At 45.8% G+C, this 19,827-nt stretch overlaps 5 protein-coding genes across 11 annotated transcripts in view; 4 read left to right on the top strand and 1 right to left on the bottom strand.

The window, feature by feature from the left end:
* Positions 1–251: 251 nt before the first annotated feature.
* On the bottom strand, positions 252–4,700 carry rsad1 (radical S-adenosyl methionine domain containing 1). The gene is made up of 10 exons (XM_079745928.1): positions 4,334–4,700; positions 4,043–4,176; positions 3,717–3,921; positions 3,330–3,572; positions 2,631–2,753; positions 1,952–2,015; positions 1,678–1,828; positions 1,250–1,304; positions 812–915; positions 252–696 (listed from the first exon to the last, which is right to left on the bottom strand). The coding sequence occupies exons 1-10, from the start codon at positions 4,505–4,507 to the stop codon at positions 606–608; spliced, it is 1,344 nt and encodes a 447-aa protein (XP_079602054.1). The 5' UTR covers positions 4,508–4,700; the 3' UTR covers positions 252–605.
* Positions 4,701–5,912: 1,212 nt separating this feature from the next.
* Positions 5,913–6,929, top strand: LOC307082546 (GTPase IMAP family member 9; the record flags this gene model as incomplete). Its single annotated transcript, XM_079746165.1, has 1 exon — positions 5,913–6,929. One exon carries the CDS (start codon positions 5,913–5,915, stop codon positions 6,927–6,929), a length of 1,017 nt encoding a protein of 338 aa, XP_079602291.1.
* A 497-nt stretch (positions 6,930–7,426) lies between these two features.
* On the top strand, positions 7,427–12,230 carry btr02 (bloodthirsty-related gene family, member 2). Of its 2 annotated transcripts, XM_079746891.1 has the most exons (9): positions 7,427–7,532; positions 8,554–8,826; positions 8,918–8,995; positions 9,090–9,353; positions 9,447–9,594; positions 9,695–9,721; positions 9,816–9,880; positions 11,026–11,183; positions 12,090–12,230. In XM_079746891.1, exons 2-9 carry the CDS (start codon positions 8,557–8,559, stop codon positions 12,178–12,180), a joined length of 1,101 nt encoding a protein of 366 aa, XP_079603017.1. In that variant the 5' UTR covers positions 7,427–7,532; positions 8,554–8,556; the 3' UTR covers positions 12,181–12,230. The 2 variants fall into 2 exon arrangements, with proteins under 2 accessions (XP_079603017.1, XP_079603016.1); XM_079746890.1 differs by lacking the exon at positions 12,090–12,230 and having other exon boundaries at positions 9,816–11,169.
* Positions 12,231–12,260: 30 nt separating this feature from the next.
* cldnk (claudin k) lies at positions 12,261–13,045 on the top strand (the record flags this gene model as incomplete). Its single annotated transcript, XM_079746892.1, has 1 exon — positions 12,261–13,045. One exon carries the CDS (start codon positions 12,261–12,263, stop codon positions 12,906–12,908), a length of 648 nt encoding a protein of 215 aa, XP_079603018.1. The 3' UTR covers positions 12,909–13,045.
* Positions 13,046–14,628: 1,583 nt separating this feature from the next.
* Positions 14,629–19,827, top strand: part of hgs (hepatocyte growth factor-regulated tyrosine kinase substrate) — a 13,768-nt gene continuing 8,569 nt past the window's right edge. Inside the window, exons 1-10 of one of the 6 annotated variants that reach the window (XM_079746664.1) lie at positions 14,629–14,771; positions 15,678–15,762; positions 15,930–16,005; positions 16,114–16,206; positions 16,903–17,023; positions 17,577–17,629; positions 17,759–17,827; positions 17,994–18,118; positions 18,580–18,688; positions 19,341–19,439. In XM_079746664.1, the coding sequence (XP_079602790.1) occupies positions 14,735–14,771; positions 15,678–15,762; positions 15,930–16,005; positions 16,114–16,206; positions 16,903–17,023; positions 17,577–17,629; positions 17,759–17,827; positions 17,994–18,118; positions 18,580–18,688; positions 19,341–19,439 (867 nt within the window). In that variant the 5' untranslated portion in view covers positions 14,629–14,734. Of the gene's footprint in view, positions 14,772–15,677; positions 15,763–15,929; positions 16,006–16,113; positions 16,207–16,899; positions 17,024–17,576; positions 17,630–17,758; positions 17,828–17,993; positions 18,119–18,552; positions 18,689–19,340; positions 19,776–19,827 lie in introns of all 6 variants that reach the window. The other 5 variants (XM_079746665.1, XM_079746663.1, XM_079746662.1 and 2 more) reach the window with 5 other exon arrangements.

Raw genomic sequence — 19,827 nt, 5'->3', positions numbered from 1 at the left:
ATTAGCAGCCCAAATTGGGACTATAGAAACAGGGAAAATACATCAGAGTGCACCAACAAAAACGGTGGCATATGGTGTGCGTCATGTACAATTACAATTACAATTATTATTGGTTATTGGTGTGCGTCATGTGGCAATTAAACACTCATGAATATGAAAAGGAATTGTTCCAATTTATTCTTTTGTCGAATGTTTTTACAAGATCAGTTGTACCATACCACCTCACATAATGGCTGATAATGGTTCCGGTAAATTCTAATTTACATTAGTGTTGAACATTTACAAAAATGCTTTGATTAGCTAATACAATTACCACATTGTACAACATCTTCTCGAAATGGACCAATGTGAATCGATGTAGATAAGAATAGGTGTAATAATGCCCTATTGCAAACGGACAGAGATGTTAATGATCCGTATATCAACCAGTGGTATAGAACTAGGAAAATATAAATAGTAGATATAATACAAACATTCATCATGAATGATACATCAGTCAGCCTGGACAAATAAAGAAAAGCATGTCTAGCCCATGGCCCTTCGGTCACCTGGTCCCCATGGCAACCGGGTCTGTGTGTCTGTCTTCAGGGTCTGTGCGTCTGTCCTCAAGGGCTCATATGGCCTCCCAGCGCCAGTAAGAGTGTTGGCAGCATGCCGTCGAGTAGCGCCAGTCCGTCCCAGGAACACCGTAGCCCTCTACCATGGAAAAGAGACAGAGAGATGAGACCGGAGATAGGTGGACAGAACGTATTGCGCTCTGTCGTGTTGGGGGATTATTTAGATGTGTTGTAAATGTTGAAGAATCGATTACCGGTCGTCGAGAATCAAATGCCCGCTTAGTAGCAAGTTTTGGACGTCCGGATATGTGCCAAACACTTTCTGGAGGTCTGCCTCAGGGCAGAAGATCTGCCAATGCTGTTTTCAAAAGAGTGAAAAGGATATTAGATATATGGAATACTACTATGTAACTAATATGTCTATATCTATATCCATAAGTAGTAGCAGATTATAGTTGTCTATCAAGTCATGTTCATGAAGAGAATTCACCTAACAAATACAAAAAGCTCGGAAATTTACCACCAGTAGAGAGGCCAAAATATGTATTTTTAGAAATAAAAAGTGCCACATCACGCCTGACAAACATTGGAGCACCTGCTTTTAGAGCAGGCATCGCCATGGCAACAGCGTTGCAACGAAGCTCTAGCAGCTCTTTGCTCTGAGGAGCGGGCGGCCCTACTAATCAATTTACCTGGTGAGCAATGCCCTCTGTCAGCCTCAGCCCCATTGCCAGCACCTCCTCCAACCTGCACGCACACAGACACACACACACACACAGACGCACACACACACAGGTAGACGCACAAACACACAAAAACACATCCACAGACAGACAGACAGACAGACGCACACACACACAGACACATCCACACACACACAGACAGACGCACACACACACGCACAAAGACACACACACACAGGCAGACAGACACACACATACTTCATGAGAGGACATCACACATCCCTTGATTGTGACTAAGACCCAGACGTGATAGAGCAAACACTTAAAAGAGTGTTTGCTTTGTATTACGCACTGCTTAGATGAGCAGTCGGGCTTATTCGGGTCTCATCAGGGGAGGGGACACACACACACACACACACACACACACACAAACTCACAGTCCCAGAGGGCTGGGGAGCGGGATCCTTCTGCGAGTCGCGTGACCCCCGTGCTGGACCTCTTGGATCCAGAAGTCTGGCTCCAAGGTCTGGACCCTGGCCTCCCTGACGGCCCTCCCCTCCCCCAGGGGAGCAAAGCGCCCATGTGCCCCTGTGGCATGGTGTCCTCTCTTTATTATTGAACACGAATAATAAATCGGATAACCTTCACACTTTATGCTACGTAGCTATACGCTAAATAATGAGTGATGGGTATTGGAGGTATTGGTTCTACCTGGGCCCACTCCAATGTACTGCCCACCCTTCCAGTAGTTCATGTTGTGATGGCTGACGGCGTTCTGTATCAACAGAGAGAGGGTGTCATTACGAGAGGGTGTGCGCCGTGCATGTCAGGTCCACCCAGAACGTTCTGGGAGGGTCCGAGGCGTCCTAACCTCAATCAGCCGGAGAAATAAACCCTTTGTAAACTGCGATTCAATTGTATGAACTCCTGGTGGGATAGAAAAACGGTTAAAGGAAGTAAATTGTCCTTTAATAATGAATGACTCATTCATTGATTGAATCAGACCTGTTTACTCAAAAGGCGTACAACAGAGATGAAAGAAAAGCCAATCAGAAACCCATTCGGGGACCTCCTAATACGATTCAAACAAGGTGGGTGGTAATCGGAGGGTTATAAGCCGGTTTGGGAATGAAACTGAATTGGAGTGAAAAACAATTCAAATAACAAAAAAACCTATTCATGCGTTTGACTGAATGCTTGGCTGCTTCTCGGCGGGGCTCACTACAGTTTAAAGCTTCTGTTAAATGAATACATCTCATGTAATGTGAATTGAAACTGTGGCCTCAGCTGCCCTGTATATCAAACAAAGCAAATCAGAACAAATCCCAACAACAGCAGCAAAAGACAAAGCTTCCATCCTCAGAGCCGCCCAGGGGACGTGGGGACTCACACGTCTGGCGAAGTTCGAAACCTCGTACTGCTGGAAGCCGTGCTGGAGGAGAAGCGTCCGGGCAGAGCGGTACATGGCCGCCATCACCTCCTCCGCGGGCAGGGCCAGCTGGCCCTGTTCCACCTGCATTGAAGGACATCTTTAGATAAAGTATGACAGAAACTGGACTTCTCTTTTTTTGGTTTGAGCAGTGGAGTTTTTGCAAAAGGAAATGAAAATCTGTGCCGATGTCGCCACAAGGGGCATAAGTATAAACCAGTTGCTAAACAGCATTCTGTGGTGGACAGGCCCAGAGTCGCTTAAACAAAGACATGTAAGATACTGTGACAATGATATTGGACCAAACGAAAATGATGACGCTGTAAAAGGAAATATGGCAGTTGTGGAAATACCAGTTTGTTAAAGGGGACATATTATACCACCACGTGTGAGTGTGATTAGCCCTTACAAGCCATTTGAAATCAGCTTCTTCTGACATCACTAGTGGGCGTGTCCACCTAGATGTGTGCTGGATAGATCAGTCTACCAGCCCACCCAGTGGACTGTAGCAAACGTTGCTCATCTATCCAGCACAGATATAGGTGGACACGCCCACTTGTGATGTCAGAATACGCCGATTTTCAAAACGGCTTGTAAGGGCTTATCACACTCACACCGGTTGGTATAGAATGTCCCCTTTAAATCCCAAACGTTAACAACCTGTTTGAACAGCGCGGTTCCCCGCTCCATCGTCAGCTGGTACAAAGACACGTGGTCGTCGCACACGCTCAGCAGCTCAGATAGCTCCCGCTCCCAGGAGATTAGGGTCTGGCCGGGCCGCCCGAACATGACGTCCACCGACACACGGCCGGGGCACAGCCGCCGGGCCTCGGCGAGGGTCCGCAATGCATGCTGGGAGTTGTGGTCCCTGCCCAGGAGTTTGAGATCCTTGTCCTGCAACGACTGGGGGTTTCAAAGAGGGAGAAGTCATGGAATGAGATTATTGTTCAGAAATATACTGTGTTTGTATTTAATGTATATTGTGATGTTTAAGATATATCTATGGAAGAATTGACAGAAGAAAGAACGATAGGAGACGGCTATCACCTGAACACCGATGGAGAAACGGTTTACCCCCGCACGGTGAAACTCTTCTAACCTGGACATCCCTACTGGGGTAGGGTTGACCTCTATGGTGACTTCAGCGCTGTCTGCCAGACTAGCATGTCTGGATATAGACTGCAATACCTTCTCAATGGTGGAGGGGTGTGCCAGACTCGGGGTTCCACCACCAAAAAACACAGATGTGATGCTGTAAAAAAATTAGCTGAAATTGGTAGGAGGTACGAGCGCCTAACCATCCCGGGTTCAAGAAGAAAATGACAGTTGATCATTATAGGGAAATCTGTTTCAAATCGGAATTTTCCCCATACCTAGACACCTGACTCAGCCGCAGTAACGTTTCCGTCTCCCGCTGAAGGCAGTCAGCCATAATAGAGCTGTTATCAGCTTTGGGGATGTACTTGTTAAAGTTGCAATAGGAGCATCTTCTAAGACAGTAAGGCCACTGCAGTAGGAAAAATACATAAAAAGGGTAGGAAGATATTTTGAGGACAATGCATTTTGAGTACAAAGGAATCGATTCCACAGCTCAGAAAAATGACTCATTGTACAACAGACAAGCATGCGTAACTGGGAGACGTGACTTCTCGACTGCAACTCACATGGACGTATAATGACGCCTCCCCTGAAAGCGGCGAGGGCTGTGCGCTCTCCGTCACTGCAGCTTTTAGCTCACCAGTTGAAACCCTGGTAGAGCAGCGCCTACTGCCGCTGGAAAACGGGACTAGTATTGTCTTGAAGAACAGTACGCGTTTAATCATGGTAACGTTAGTCATCGTAAAACTACTCAAATAAAACACTTTAATTGGTTTCCCCCGAGAGCCACACCCACATCATTCGTCTATTTCACAATCACATTCCGGTTGACTTGTGCCATTACGGCATAGCATCAGTCATGCTTCATCCCTCGAAAAGTTTTAAAACGAATGAAGTAAGCGATCAACTAGCACACAACTGAAGTCCTCTAGTTTCACGGCTGCACCAACTAGGAGGAAGTAAACATGGTAACTTCCGCTTTGGTTGTTCCCAACGTTGACCACGTCGTGGTGCTGTTGTTCGTATTCACTGTCATGCTGCTGAAGGTAGTACATTTGTTAGGTTGACATTATGGTCACATAATCACATCAGGTCACAACATGTGTAAACAAATAAGAATGTTCAAATGTTTATCTATCTGGTATATTACAATTGCGTGTGCATAATCAACTAATTAGTATCAACTGTGTAAGGCAATATTTACTAACCCTTCCCCTTGGATTAAACCTCAGTAGTTCATTACGGACAGCAAAATCCTACAAAGACACTGCTGTTATTTGACAAACTAATATAGAGTGGGGAACTATGCAAACCCTTTGTATAGTGCATAACTGACCCAATGAGCTATTGATTTCCCTGGCAAAACATTGTCTAGCTGGTAGATTGAAGTCAAATAACCTTGGAGAAGGCCTGTGAAATGTGTTATAAAATAGTCATATAATTGCCGTCATAGCCACACCAGTGTTTGGTGTAGCACTGTTCCCATGTATTCTGACGTTGTTATAAATGACATAATTAACTGTTATCTGATGTCATAAAAAAAAGGAAAAAAAAGTGTCTCTCACTGCCAGCATTCTGCCCGAGGTCATTTTCCATCAAAACTGATCACCCTCTGACCAATCACCAGACTGAGAGCGAGAGAGAGAGAGAGAGAGAGAGAGAGAGAGAGCGAGAGGGAGAGAGAGAGAGAGAGAGAGAGGGAGAGAGGGGGAGAGGGGGAGAGAGAGAAAAAGAGATTGCGAGAGAGAGTGCGACATGCACACAAAGAGAGATAATGAGATCGGGAAAGATATGTAGTCATTTATTTACATCCATGGAAATTCTACATGCAACAGCTTTGTGAGGGACTTCAAAGGATTTAGCCATAACCCACACTAAACAATAGCATCTCTCAGCTATAAATATACCCAAAGGATAAAAGAAAGAAGGGTGAGTTTCCCCTTGTTTTATTGAGCCGGTAAGATATTACATAAAAAGGACTCAATATGTTTTAACTCTTGGTACATTCAGTGCGGATGACCATATTTAATAATAACTATTTTGCTGCGTAACTAAAGTAGTTAACTGTGGATTCTCGAAAGAAATGATTTCAGTTGGACTGCATCACGTTAAATATGACCCTGTTTCCCTCTGGTAGCGCCGGCTATGGAACTAAGGCTCCTGGTGATCGGCAGCAACGGTCCAGCTCAGTTCCAACTGACCAACGCCATCCTGGGGAGGGAGGAGTTCTCCAAGGCGGTCACCGGCATACCCTCCAGCATGAAGAACACGGGACAGCTGGCCGGGCGGCGGGTGGCCGTGATCAACGGTCCGAACATCTACACCAAGGACATCACCGAGGCCAAGAGGAAGATGGAGCTGAAGAGGTCAAAGTGCTTGTGCGTCCCCGGCCCCCACGCCCTGCTCGTGGCCTTCGACCTGGAGCAGATCTCTCTCAACGACATCCAGACGCCCAAGCTGGTGACCAAGCGCTTCGGGGTGAACTGCCTGCGTCACTGCATGGTGCTGCTGGCCTATGAGGGGCCCCTGGAGGGCGGCGCCCTGGACGACCGGGTGCTGCGCAGCGACTGGCACCTGAAGGAGCTGGTGCAGAAGTTCGGAGGGCGCTACCACGTGTTCAGCAAGAACTGGCGGGACGACCGGCGGGACGTCGAGTTCCTGCAGAAGGTGGAGTGGATGGTGGCGTCGGGCGGGGGCAGCTTCTTCTCCAGCAGGACCTTCCAGCGGGCGGAGTCCAGCGTGAGGAAGGAGGAGACGCGGATCAGGAGGCAGCGGGCGGTGGAGATGGAGAGGGCCTGCGAGGAGCTGGAGCAGCGCTTCAGCGGGGAGGAGCTGCAGCGTCAGCGGCAGGTGTACGACTACGTGGTCGGGGCGGAGATCCGGGCCGAGGCGGAGATGGACAACGGCTGGCTCAGGACTTCCCTGGCCAGGGGGCTGGGCACCGGCCTGGCCGTGGGGGCCATGATGGGCGCGCTGGTCGGGGCCGTGGAGGGTCCCGGGGGCATGGTCCTGTACGGGATAATAGGAGGCGCGGTGGGGGGCGCCGCCGGGGGGGCCGCCCAGGTTGCAATCGACAACCTGGAGGACAGAGTGGCCCCCGCGGCCAGGCTCAACTTCAACTCCATCTTCATCAACCGGTTCTTCCCCTCGGCTCGGGGGTGACGCGGAACAGCCGCCGTCGTTTTTGATTTGTGAATTGAACCACCAAATGGAAAGGAGTGTTTACATCATGTGCTTTCAGCACTTGAATTGCTGTAGGATTTTGTACCAACACAGCTAGCGATACTATATATGAAAACTAAGTCTGCCTTACTGTCTTTCAAGTACTTGATAAGTGATAAGTACATGTTAATATGACCATTGCAGAGTTACACAAAGCAAACTTCCTTTAGGTATCATTTGTTAAGCGAAAACAACATACAATCAACAACAAGGTATGCTCAAGTATTGCATATAAATAACAAAACACTGCAATACGAACGCAATAAATAAATGATTATCTGTTGAACTATGTCTCCTTGGCCGTTTCTTTCTTCAAAGTCCTCCATTTCCTGGTGTCAGGCTATATACCTGTGTTCCTTTCTCTAGAAGCCCTGATAATGATCAGGGTGGAGCCTGAATGGGCTGCCATTGTCTACAGCTCTGGTTTCCTGCCCACACTACAGCTATCTACACCTGTCCCACGAACTGTCCAGGAGTTAATACAGAGAACACAGTGTCCTACGCTGAACACAGTTTAGTGTTTGGGTTAGGACACCTTGATAGGTAAGTCAAACACTTTTCTTTAGTACTACAGCATTCCTTTGAATAAATAGTTGAAGTTAAAAAAAAAAGTTTTTTGCAGGCCTTTCATATTGAGAACACACTACTAGGGTTTCAATGTTAATGTTCCCATTATTATAGAAATGACCCATCTCAGCTAAGTCTTTAGAAAAAGAACATTCACACGAGGTGAGAAGAGTTATGCTATGTTAATGTCTGCTGTTTTGTTTTGGAATTTGTTTCTGAGTGATGCAACACACTATTGGTAACTACCTGTTCTACTGCATGCTTTTCATTATACCTCTGTCAATAAGATGTATATTCTGTATACACATAAGTTTGTTATCTAACACATTTAGAAATAGAGTCAATAGCAGTTATTTAGCTTAGAGAGGTTGATTACATTCAACAAGGAAACAACAGATAAGAGAGAATACAACCTTTTGAATAGTCTTTGGTTGCATAACACAAGGTGCCCTGTTTCTCTCATTGTGGGAGTAACTGTGTTGAATAGAGAGAAGACCAAATTAAATAGGAGAAAATCTCTGTTTCTATGTTTACAGCTCTCTTTCTCCAAGTACAGGCCAAGGACAGTCATAAAATATAACCTATACTATTGTACTATACACAACGTATATTGCAAGCTTATAGCTGCTATCTAGTCATAAGACAGCTGTACTACTTTACTATTCTTCTCTATTATTGTATAATTGAATTGTAGAAGTTTTGTATAAACGTTAGTTTAAGATTTGCTCAACTTGCTTAATCTGCATTTATTGTTTGTATTTATTGCAATTGAGAATTCCTATCAGTGTATTGTTCATCCTTCTATGGAGTTTCAGTCGATAGTTTTATTTAATTTGTATTCGAGTATGTAAGCAAACGTTGCCTTACAGCACTGTAATTGGTTAGAGAACGGTCTGCTGTGTAAATATGTCACTTTGCATAATATGCATAATGTTATTCTATACACTTTGCCATCTGTATTTCAAGACCTTTGTTTCTGGGGTTGTTTTTCCTTTAGAGCATGGCGTCTACCGTCAGCCTACTCCGTGAGAAGTCCTTCCTGTGCTTTCTGTGCAGAGATGTCTTCAACAATCCCGTCACTATTCCATGCGGACACAGTTTCTGCAAAACCTGTCTCTGCCATTCTTGGTCCAAGCACCAGTCTACCTTCTGCCCACAGTGTAAAAGAGTGTTTTCCACAAGGCCGGACCTTAGTATCAACAGAATCCTTGCAGATGTGTCTGAGAACTATAGGAAAAATCGACCGCTGAAGCCACCTGTTGAAAAAGTTGTACGTATTCCTCCTCATTGGTCTAACAAATGATCACACAAAATGTCATTAGGGAATTATTTAAATGTTTGTCTTGCTTTCGCACATACAGGAAGCGAATGTTGGGCAAATGATTCAGGAAAGGCAGCACAAGATAGAGAGGTTGAAGTATTCGGTCCAGCTCCTAAAGGTTTGTTCTCCACATCCATCCATATTTGACATGTTGTGAGGCCTTAAATCCTACAGGATTAGCATTGATCCATAATGTTGCCCTGTCCGCTCAGACCTCTTGTCTCAGAGAGGTGCGAGAGAGCCAGAAGGTGTTTTCCGCTCTGGTCCATTCCATGGAGAAGAGCCACAAGTGGGTGGTGGCCGCCATCGAGGAGCGGGAGCAGGAGGAGGAGAGAAAAGTGGAGATGCTGATCCATGATCTGGAGCAGGAGATCAGACAACTGATGAGCCAGGAGCAAAGAAAAGAGGCCCTTAAATACGGTTCTCAGATCCTTCATACTAGTGAAAACGATGATACGGAACCCGTCGTGCCATCGGTATTGATCCTAGATTCTGGATGATGCAACACTTACCCCCTTTGGTGCTGGTGGCCATTTTACAGTTGTACTTTCTTTCTTGTTTCTCGACAGTGTGCGTCTCTTACTATTTGCCCCACTGATATGAAAGACTGGTCGAAGGTTACCATGGAAACTGACCCTTGCGTTGCCATCACCAGAAGAGCTCTTTCTGAGATGATGGATATGCTAAAGGAAGAGGTTAATCGACTGTCAAAATCTGGTCAGTAATATGGATCTCTTCACTAATCACAAAGCCATTACTAAGTACATAGTACTAGTTGTATTTTACAAGTGTAACAATTCCTTTCCTTCCTATGCAGAACTTAAGAGAATACAGAAATACACAGGTATGTAGGATGTAAGCGACTATGTAGGATTCATTCTTTCTCAACTGTATTTCCAGACTTTTGAGACGATCACTCAATTTCCTTTCGATCACAGCGGATGTCAACCTGAGTCCTAAGACGGCGCACCCCTCGCTCTCCATCTCAGAGGACAGAAAGCAGGTGAGACACACGGACAAGCTCCAAGAGGTGCCGGACAACCCCAAGAGGTTTGACCGCGTGGCCAACATCCTGGGCAGGGAGAGCTTTGGCGCCGGCCGGTACTACTGGGAGGTGGAGGTGGGGGACAAGTTGGAATGGAACATCGGCGTGGTGAGACAGACCATCAACAGGAAGGGCAAGTTCACCGTCTGCCCGGCCAACGGCTTCTGGACTCTGAGCCTCAAGCCCGGAGGCCAGTACATCGCCAACAGCTCACCGGCCACGGCGGTGGCCGTGGAGGAGAAGCCCAGGAAGGTGGCTGTGTTTTTGGACTATGGAGAGGGCCACGTGTCCTTCTACTGCGTGGACAGCGGGGTTCACATGTTCACATTCAGGGACAGCTTCACAGACAGACTCCATCCCTTCTTCAGTCCCGGTCGCCTACACGGAGGCCGGAACGCTGCGCCTCTGATCGTCACCTCCAGCTGTTGCAGCATCTGAACTTCTTATTCAAGACGACTGAAAATGATCCATTTTTATACGGCTGAATTGTTTTTACTGTACTTTCTCGTTAAATGTACCTTTAATTGTTCTTCGTAAATTATTCAGGGTAGTTATTGAACGCCGCATGGGCGCAACAATTAAAAAGAATAACCTGCTTGCTAAAGCTCTGCTTGCAGTGTGGGATACTTCTACACCAAAGCAAGGAAGGCAGTGACTCCCCTTTCATCGAAGCCAGGAGCCAAGAGCAATAAAAATACGGAAGATGAAAAGAAGAGAATGGGAAGAAATGTAAAGCAGCCGGAGAGTAAAACCGAGATGAAAAAGTGGAGAGAATAAAATGGGGTGGGTGGCTGGGTTGGTCGGGGTTGCAGAGTGGGATAGGGGCTGCCAGTGAGGCTGAGGTGGTGCTGGTGGGGAGGGAGGCGGGGAGGGAGGGAGGCGAGCAGAAGCGAGGGCACAGCGGAACAGCAGGGCATTGTGTTGGTACACCAGGCACTGGGAGACACATTCAGATATATTCACTTATTCACACGCTGACACGGGCGTGCACACGAGCGCGTGCTTCTGCCCACTGCCACACAGACTTCCAGTGGCATCTGGGAGGGCAGCCTCCCTCCCCAGTCCATTGCTGGGTGTTGAAGCTGACTGTGCCTCTCCATCAGCTGACCGTCACCAGAGCCAGACCGTCTGAAGCGCTCTTCCTTGGCTCGCCTTGGGGGAATAAGGTGAATACTTTGGGCGTTAGTGTCCAAGAGCGCCGCACATTGAAGAACGAAAAGGAAGAAGAAGACCTGTGGACCACTTCCAAAGGGAGACGAGAGTGAGTTGATGCTGTTCCTTTTGTCATGAATACTTTGGGGTCCGTTGTGGGTGTTGGTATCTCCAAAAGTTTCAGGAAGGAAATAGGGGAAACTTGAACATTATAATCCCTCAGGATCGTCTGTATTGATGGGGAATAGTTAGAATTTTAATAGAAGTTGTATAATTTATTAAAAAAAATAATAATAATTTACGGGTACATCATCTGACCAATTATTTTATCCTGATCCTGTTGTGGACAAAACCTAGACAAATATCGGCTGTTCTGGATACTTGAATCAGTTAAACTTATTTTTGTCATTACTTAATACTTATTACTTCATTACATATACTAGTAATAGGTTGGAAAGTATATGTACTACTACAATGAGCACTACCAGTATATTAAATAGTGATACATAGGAATGCACCTGTCTGTGCTTCCTTTTGATAAACCATAATAATGGTGTAGCCTTTGGTGAAGTGGTCTGCTGTGCGAGTATAAGCCGTTTTAATTTTACAGTATCGGTGAAAGAGGCAGTGCTAACTTCACGGCTCCTCCTAGCCCACTCCACGGGCCGTCATGAAAGCTGCTTGTGTTCAGAATGTCCTCATGTTTTTCTGAGATAATCCACTCACCAAGCAAGGCGTAGCTCTACACCCACAGCTGTGTCAAAGAGAGCCATTCTCTCTGCTACTCATTGGAATCCTCTCGCCATGGGCCTCCCAACATGTTTCCTACAAGTATTTATGATAACTATATGCATCCATGAAGGGCTTCGATGCGTTGGTCATTCAACGGTATTTGAAGTAGACAGAGGGTTGAATTATTCATGTTTCAATTATTTTGGGTGGATGGTGGTGTTTGCACGACGTAGTATAGTTAAATACACAATAGTGATGACCGATTGTATTGTTTGTCTTTCAGGTTACTCGGCCGCTGTCTGCTTTCACAGCTGTCTTCCCATCACGGCATCGACCCTCACCACACAACGGGAGCCTCATCTGGTTGGAAGTAGACTTTGTCCCCGCGAAGGAGAAAAGACCCTGAACCCACATCACCAGCTGCCTCCGTCCGACTCCGACAACAGCGATCACCATGGCGACCACGGGTATGCAGCTGCTCGGCCTGATCATGGCCATCGTGGGCTGGGTGTGCGGGGCAATCGTGTGCACCATGCCGCTGTGGCGCGTCACCGCCTTCATCGGGAACAACATAGTGACAGCTCAGATCATCTGGGAGGGCCTCTGGATGACCTGCATCGTGCAGAGCACTGGGCAGATCCAGTGCAAGGTGTACGACAGCATGCTCGCCCTGCCCAGCGACATGCAGGCGGCCCGCGGCCTCACGGTGCTCTCCATCATGCTTTGCGGCGTGGCGCTCTCCCTGGGCGTGGTGGGCGTCAAGTGCACCAAGTGCATCGGCGTCAACAGCCTCAAGGCCCGCATCTCCCGCATCTCCGGCGCCATGTTCGCCATCGCGGGCTTCCTGTACCTGGTGCCCATCTGCTGGACGGCCCACTCCATCATCAGGGATTTCTACGACCCCCACGTGGCGGCGCCGCACAAGCGAGAGCTCGGCCCAGCGCTGTACATTGGCTGGGGGGCGTCCGCCCTGCTGCTCATCGGGGGTTCTCTGCTCTACGCCGGGTCGAGTCCCCCTGGCATGCCCGGCTCGCCCACCTTCAGCAGTGGGGAGAGCAGCCCCCGCAGAGGCCCCGCCTCACAGGTTAAAGGCTACGTCTAAACTCTGTTAATATCACCCCTTATCTCTGACTCTCTCTCTTTGACTCTCTCTTTCTCTCTCTCTCTCTCTCTCTCTCTCTCTCTCTCTCTCTCTCTCTCTCTCTCTCTCTCTCTCTCTCTCTCTCTCTCTCACAACCAATGATAAACCCCTCTTCTACCACCTTGATATCTCTTCTTTTAATGCTACGATATTTAATGTTACTCCATTTTTTTTTGTTTAAGTTATTTTAAAATGCCATTTCAATGTTATTTTGGGGATTTTTATCTCATGTTATTTCATACCCTGTGACTTTAGATAACCTTTTTTTTTTTTTTTTGCTCTGTCAGATGGTGGAAAAGTACAAATAAAAAATCAGTCTTTCAGATCCTACACTGAGAAATGCTGTGTGTTCTTGTTCCTTGACATACGTTAATTTGATTACAACCCAAGTAGCAGTTTCATCATTTGTGAGTAATAGCCTGCTTCATTCAAAATAATGGTCAAGAGAACAGAAGGCTGTGCTTTGTTTATTTACGTATTGTCCTACTTGAGGCGGAAAGAAGCACAATAGAACAATGGAGACATGTGTACATTTGAGGTTGTGTGCGTGTGTGAGCGTGTGCGTGTGTGCATGTGTGTGTGTGTGTGTGTGTGGGGGGGGGGATTGTTTGTGCACAAGTGTGTGTGTGTGTGTGTGTGTGTGTGTGTGTGTTTGTGTGTGTGTGTGTGTGTGTGTGTGTGTGCGAGAGAGCTGTTTACAGATCGAGTGTCATCGCATTTTATCTCTTACAATAATAAAACCAATTCCAAGCCAAATGCAACTTAACATTCAAAATAGTCATTGAAAACATCAATGGATGAGTGTAAATAAGTGTAATTTTATTGAATCACCTATCTTGAGGCATATCGTTAATCTAGCAAGTGAAATCACACAAAAACAGAGCACCTGAACCGTGTGTTTGTGTGTGAATAATGTAAGTTTACCAGAATAAAATGGGCTATAAATGGTTAGATTGGTCTGTAGGCACATGGCCTTGGTGCCCTGGCTTCCTCATTGGCTGTCTGTAACAGCCAAGGAAAGGGCCACACAATGCCACTTTACATGGCATTACAGTCCAGTCACAACAATGGAAACCACTGTACTGTGTGCCAGGTAGTGACTCATATATGACCTAAGTAGGCCTATACCAATGTTTTCTGTAGAGTACGACTGGGAATACAGTGAGGAGTTTTGTGTTGATTCATTGTAAAATGGTAAGGAAGGAAGAATGTCACATAAAGAAATTGTTTTGGGGGTTGTGTTCTGTTTAAATTGTTTTAAAAGTAGGAATTTCATGAACACATTTTGAATGAGGCCTGTGAAGTATTGCAATGTTTCGTATGAAAAGGAAAGCATAGGAATATCCAGTGAGATTTTTTTTAAAATAAATAATGTATCCTGCAACTAACAGAGTTGTTATTGATCCTCCTTTCAATATTATGATGGAAATTAATATAAATTATACCTTGTCCAAAACGTAACACATCTCAAAAGAAAATATGAAAATGGTCAAAAAGAATAGAGAATTCCACAAGCTGTAGGTTTGATCTGACATATATTTTAGCCACTGTCTTGTTGGGCGTGTTAGAAAGAGATGCAGAGTTGAGGCTGACGAAAGTGTCACTAGTAAAGCCAGTTAATCGAGACTACGCTAGAGAGGGAGTGGTCTCCCCCAGAGGAACCAGGAAGGAGAAGGAAAACACCAAGCTAACGACCAAAGCTATCGGGCTAGCATCAGTAGCGGTGGTAACAGCTCAGCTGCCTAAATAACTCTCTTCATTGACCAGGTCGAGTCTTCTAATATAGGATGGGGAAAGGCGGTGGCACATTTGAGAGGCTAATCGGTAAGACATGCCAGTAGTTGACGATCTATACGAAACACAAATTCCTATTCGTGCGATGTTTTTCCACGTATTGTTTTGACAGACGTCTGGGCTGCGGCTCCAAGGCCGGCTACTTTTAGCATGCTAACTAAAGCTAGGCAGTGGATAGCATTGTTTCATGGCCCGGGGTAACGGGCTATATTTAGACAACGTGTATTTAACAAGTCACAGTCTGTGTGTGGATGATATAGTTGATTTTTCGCTACATTGGTTTCAGAAATTGGTGTATTTAGATGATTTGTGGGGAAACTAAAATGTGCTTGTAACACAGCTGTGTCGTTGAAATACTCACGTCATTATCACCACGGTGGTTTGTTGTTTAGATGAATAACCATTAACACAAAATCAAAACAGTCAATGGACTCGTTGACTCCCCTTGCTAAACTAACTAGACAGTCGATTCACATTTTATGACTGAAACGTAGATTATTTGATTCTTATGACGCTTGTAGGTTTGCTAGTCTGGTGATCAAGTGCTCATTACAATGTACTACGTTAGAAGTAACGTTGCGCTTAGTATGACCAATATCTGGCCTTTCCATGAGAAATATGTGGCCTACACAAGACAAATACATTTCATGACAACGGTTAGCCCTTCTTCTATTCGCAAATATATTATTCAGTGATTCCAATGTAGTCTTAGTAGGTTTTTCGGTGAGCCCTGCTCTTGAGTATGCCTCCTAAAACAATTCTCTGTAGTGTATTTATTTTTGTGTTGTACAATAAACAATGATGTATATCATCATTGTGTTGCATAATACCAAATTGTCTCAACTAGTTAAAAATGCTTTGTATGGCCAAGTAAAGCAATGTGGCACTGATATATATATTTCACTTTTGTAACAGTTTTTTATTGTTGTTTTGTAGATAAAGCCACCAGTCAGCTGCTACTTGAGACGGATTGGGAGTCGATACTGCAGATCTGTGACCTTATTCGACAGGGAGACACACAGTAAGTCATCATATATCCGCCTCCATTGTACGTTAAAGAATCTGGAATGAAACAACAATTGAGATTGTGTTGGAAGAAGTGAAGGTCATGGTCTTCATTACGCTATTGTTATTATAATATTATTATGGTTGAATTTTGGACCTTTATTTTTAACTTCACCAATCTAGAGCCAAGTATGCTATTGGTGCCATCAAGAAGAAGTTGAACGACAAGAATCCACATGTTGCCCTCTATGCATTTGAGGTAGGCTTTGTATGAAGGAATACATATAAGTGGCTCTATTGCTCAAATACCCAGATTACTAGCTTCAAGAGGGCCAGTACCTATATGCAACCCGTTGTACGTCTCTAGGTGTTGGAGTCGGTGGTGAAGAACTGTGGGCAGACTGTTCACGATGAGGTGGCCAGCAAGCAGACCATGGAGGAACTCAAGGATCTCATTAAGGTGAACCTGGCTTTAGTCTCTGTAATGTCATCCATTATCATACTCTCATCAACTCGGGGAATTAGCTCTTCATTTGATTCATTGCTAGAGAAATACTGCTCCCTCCATTGAATTCACCAATCTTATTTTAACCTGTTTGTAATATTGGTTGAAAAAACATGAATGCGACCAGAAACTTTTTAAATCAGTATTTTTCAATTGTAAATTAAAAGGTAAAGGCTGATTTAACCCTTAAAACAGTGAAATTTAAGTCTTCCATATTTGTCTGTTTAATGTAAATAGTGCCTCTCTATTAAGCATAACATTAGAGTTTAGAGTAAGATTTGTCTGGAAGCTAACTCATACAGCATGAGTTAGCAGTATTTGATTGGATCCCCACCTCATCATGTGACTCAGACTCATGCAACTCATGTGGTTGGGTTGGACTTCCTGTCTATGTCAATTTACTTATAAACACATGCTGTCGACCATTTAAAGGAACCTACTATACTCAGGCTTCTTACCGTGTGCAAAACATAACAAAATACACGTTTAAATGGTGATTAACCTTATTTGTGACCTAAAGACATAACGTTATGGTTATTTATTTAGGTGGTTATTAAATGCCATGGGAGTTAAGGTTGGCCCAACCCCTGAAGTGTAGAAGATGTAGTTTCCCATGACTGGAATAATTGTGTTTTGGTTTGCCCCCAGCAGCAGACAGAACCGAACGTGCGCAACAAGATCCTATACCTGATCCAGGCCTGGGCACACGCCTTCCGCAACGAGCCCAAGTACAAGGTCGTTCAGGACACGTACCAAATCATGAAGGTGGAGGGTGAGTTTAGGCGGGTTTTCAAACGGGTTCACTTGCAATTCGGTTTTTCTGAACATTTCTGAAGGTATCTCTGAGGGAGATTCAGAGGTCTTGACTTTGCCAAGACAAAGAAATGTAGCATCGTGAGAACATCCAGATTTAAATGCTTGCCTTTCGCAGGTTTTCGATGGGAAGCATTGATTTCCAAATATGGCCGTGGCTCGTTTTCTCTTGGCTCCGGTTGAAGAAAAGCAAAAGCGTATTTGAATTTGAGAAAAGTGTTTTGTGGGGATTGCTGTCCAACATCGTTACTCTGTCTATTTCGGATTAAAACTGTTTTGATTGCTACGTTTTCCTTGGGGGCCGACATTGTTTTTATAATCCGACTGAGTGCAGCGCTGCTTGTTCGTCATGAGCTGAATGGCGAGTTCTGGATGGTCTCAGAAGGCTTAAGAAGTCATCACACATAGAAATGTCCTTTATTCATGCATTCATATTATTCCTGAATACATTTAATTCAAGGTTGTTTCTCAGGTGTATTTACCAGGTTTGTGTTCCTCTGTGTTGCCTACAGGACATGTGTTCCCCGAGTTCAAGGAGAGTGACGCTATGTTTGCTGCTGAAAGGGTAATTTAGTTATTCTTGTATACCTGATGTTGCCTAACGTACAGCTTTGTCTATGCTGGTTATTATAAGCCCTGTTTATGAACCGGGAGCTTCCTCGAGTAAAAGGTTGTGTTGTTCTGCTGTTTGAAGGCCCCAGACTGGGTGGACGCTGAGGAGTGCCACCGGTGCAGAGTTCAGTTTGGCGTGATGACTCGAAAGGTAGGCTGGCTCCGTCATGGGCTGGGGGGGGGGGGGTCAGATTATGTCTCCATTAATGGTTAACTAAGTCGTGTTTTCTCTTGGGGCCTTGCAGTGCATGCTCAGAGGCTTCAACACACAGATTAGCGTGTTTATTTGTGCTTCGCTGGTTTCCTTGCCTTTTCAGCACCATTGCCGGGCCTGTGGTCAGATTTTCTGTGGAAAGTGTTCCTCTAAGTACTCCACCATCCCCAAGTTTGGGATTGAGAAGGAAGTGCGCGTCTGTGAGCCCTGCTTTGAACATCTGAACAAGTAAGTTGGCATCTCGCCATCCCAAGCAATGGGAGTGCATACAGCATGAATGTTTAATAATATGTTTGTGGCTGTATCGGATCCTTGCTGCTTTATCTCATGCCATGTACTTACCCCTAAACTAGAGAGTTGTACGTACTTAGTCTTGCTCTTGTGCCCCTTCATTTATAATACTAATGGATTATACATATACTATGTACTAACTATACTGCCCTAACATGGTCCATGACTCAGATGCAATGTTATATTTTCATGCATTGCTTTAGTAGCCTAGTTAAAGAATGTGTGCCTGCTTTTGTGTATTTTGGCCAGCCTCTATTCTTTGTCTCGCTCTCCTCACCTGTTCTTGATCAAGTGCTCTGTACATGTATGGCTTGTTGACTCTGCGCTGATTCTCAAGGTTGTCTGTCCTCCCCGTTCCTGGTCCTTACCAGCCACCCCTCCCTCTCTCCCCCGCCTAGGAAAGCCGAGGGGGGGAAGGCCACCGCCACCGCCGGGCCTGCCGAGCTGCCGCCCGAGTACCTGACCAGCCCACTGTCCCAGCAGTCTCAGGTAGTGGTCCAGGAAACAGTAAGTGAAGCGATGGCCACACAGCAGCTAGAAGTGGTCTACTTGGTCTAGGGGGGATAGCAGAGCTAATGCCGCGACCTAGTTAGCAAGAATAACGAATGGATGCTTGGTTAGGGTTTTGTTTTGGGATGTTATTGACTGTACCGCTAGCTTATATTTTTTTACTGTTAAGCCTATATATATGAATTTTGAATAAGATAAAAAGGTGATGCAAAACATGAGTTGATATGGTTAGATACCTAACCATATTAAGTCGGTATTGCTCAACCGACTTGAGGAAATGCAGTTCCAGTTTAAAGGACTATATTTCCTCAAGTTCTTCCTGTTGTCTGTGAGCTGTTAAGAGTGCAGACGTCTAAACGATCCGATGTTGCTCTCCTAGTCATAGACGTAATATATGTACAGTAAATGAATGTTGTAAATGATAAGCTATTCCAAAGCTCTTTAGATAATATGCTTCAATTTCTTGTTCCTAAAGATACGTTTTGAGTCACCCAAGCAGATGAGTTATTAGTCGATACATTCAAAAGTAAAACGAGTGAAAATGACAAAAAGCTAATACCAAAGGCATGCCGTGGTTAGGCCTCTGATGTCCACCTTGGCGTCCTCAGACAGAGCGTTAGAGGTCCCTCTGCTCCCTGTGTCTCCCCAGATGCCCCCGAAGAGAGATGAGGCAGCGCTGCAGGAGGAGGAGGAGCTTCAGCTGGCCATAGCGCTCTCCCAAAGCGAGGCAGAGGAGAAGGAGAGGGCGGTGAGTCTCTCCCAAAGCGAGGCAGAGGAGAAGGAGAGGGCGGTGAGTCTCTCCCAAAGCGAGGCAGAGGAGAAGGAGAGGGCGGTGAGTCTCTCCCAAAGCGAGGCAGAGGAGAAGGAGAGGGCGGTGAGTCTCTCCCAAAGCGAGGCAGAGGAGAAGGAGAGGGCGGTGAGTCTCTCCCAAAGCGAGGCAGAGGAGAAGGAGAGGGCGGTGAGTCTCTCCCAAAGCGAGGCAGAGGAGAAGGAGAGGGCGGTGAGTCTCTCCCAAAGCGAGGCAGAGGAGAAGGAGAGGGCGGTGAGTCTCTCCCAAAGCGAGGCAGAGGAGAAGGAGAGGGCGGTGAGTCTCGTGACCTCACCCCTGGCTTCGCACGCCCGTGGTGAGTGTTTTT

This window comes from Pollachius pollachius (assembly GCF_949987615.1).
Source record: "Pollachius pollachius genome assembly, chromosome: 11".
NCBI lineage: Eukaryota > Metazoa > Chordata > Actinopteri > Gadiformes > Gadidae > Pollachius > Pollachius pollachius.
The sequence above is the reverse complement of the archived record's forward strand: the minus strand, read 5'-3'. Positions and strand labels throughout refer to the sequence as shown.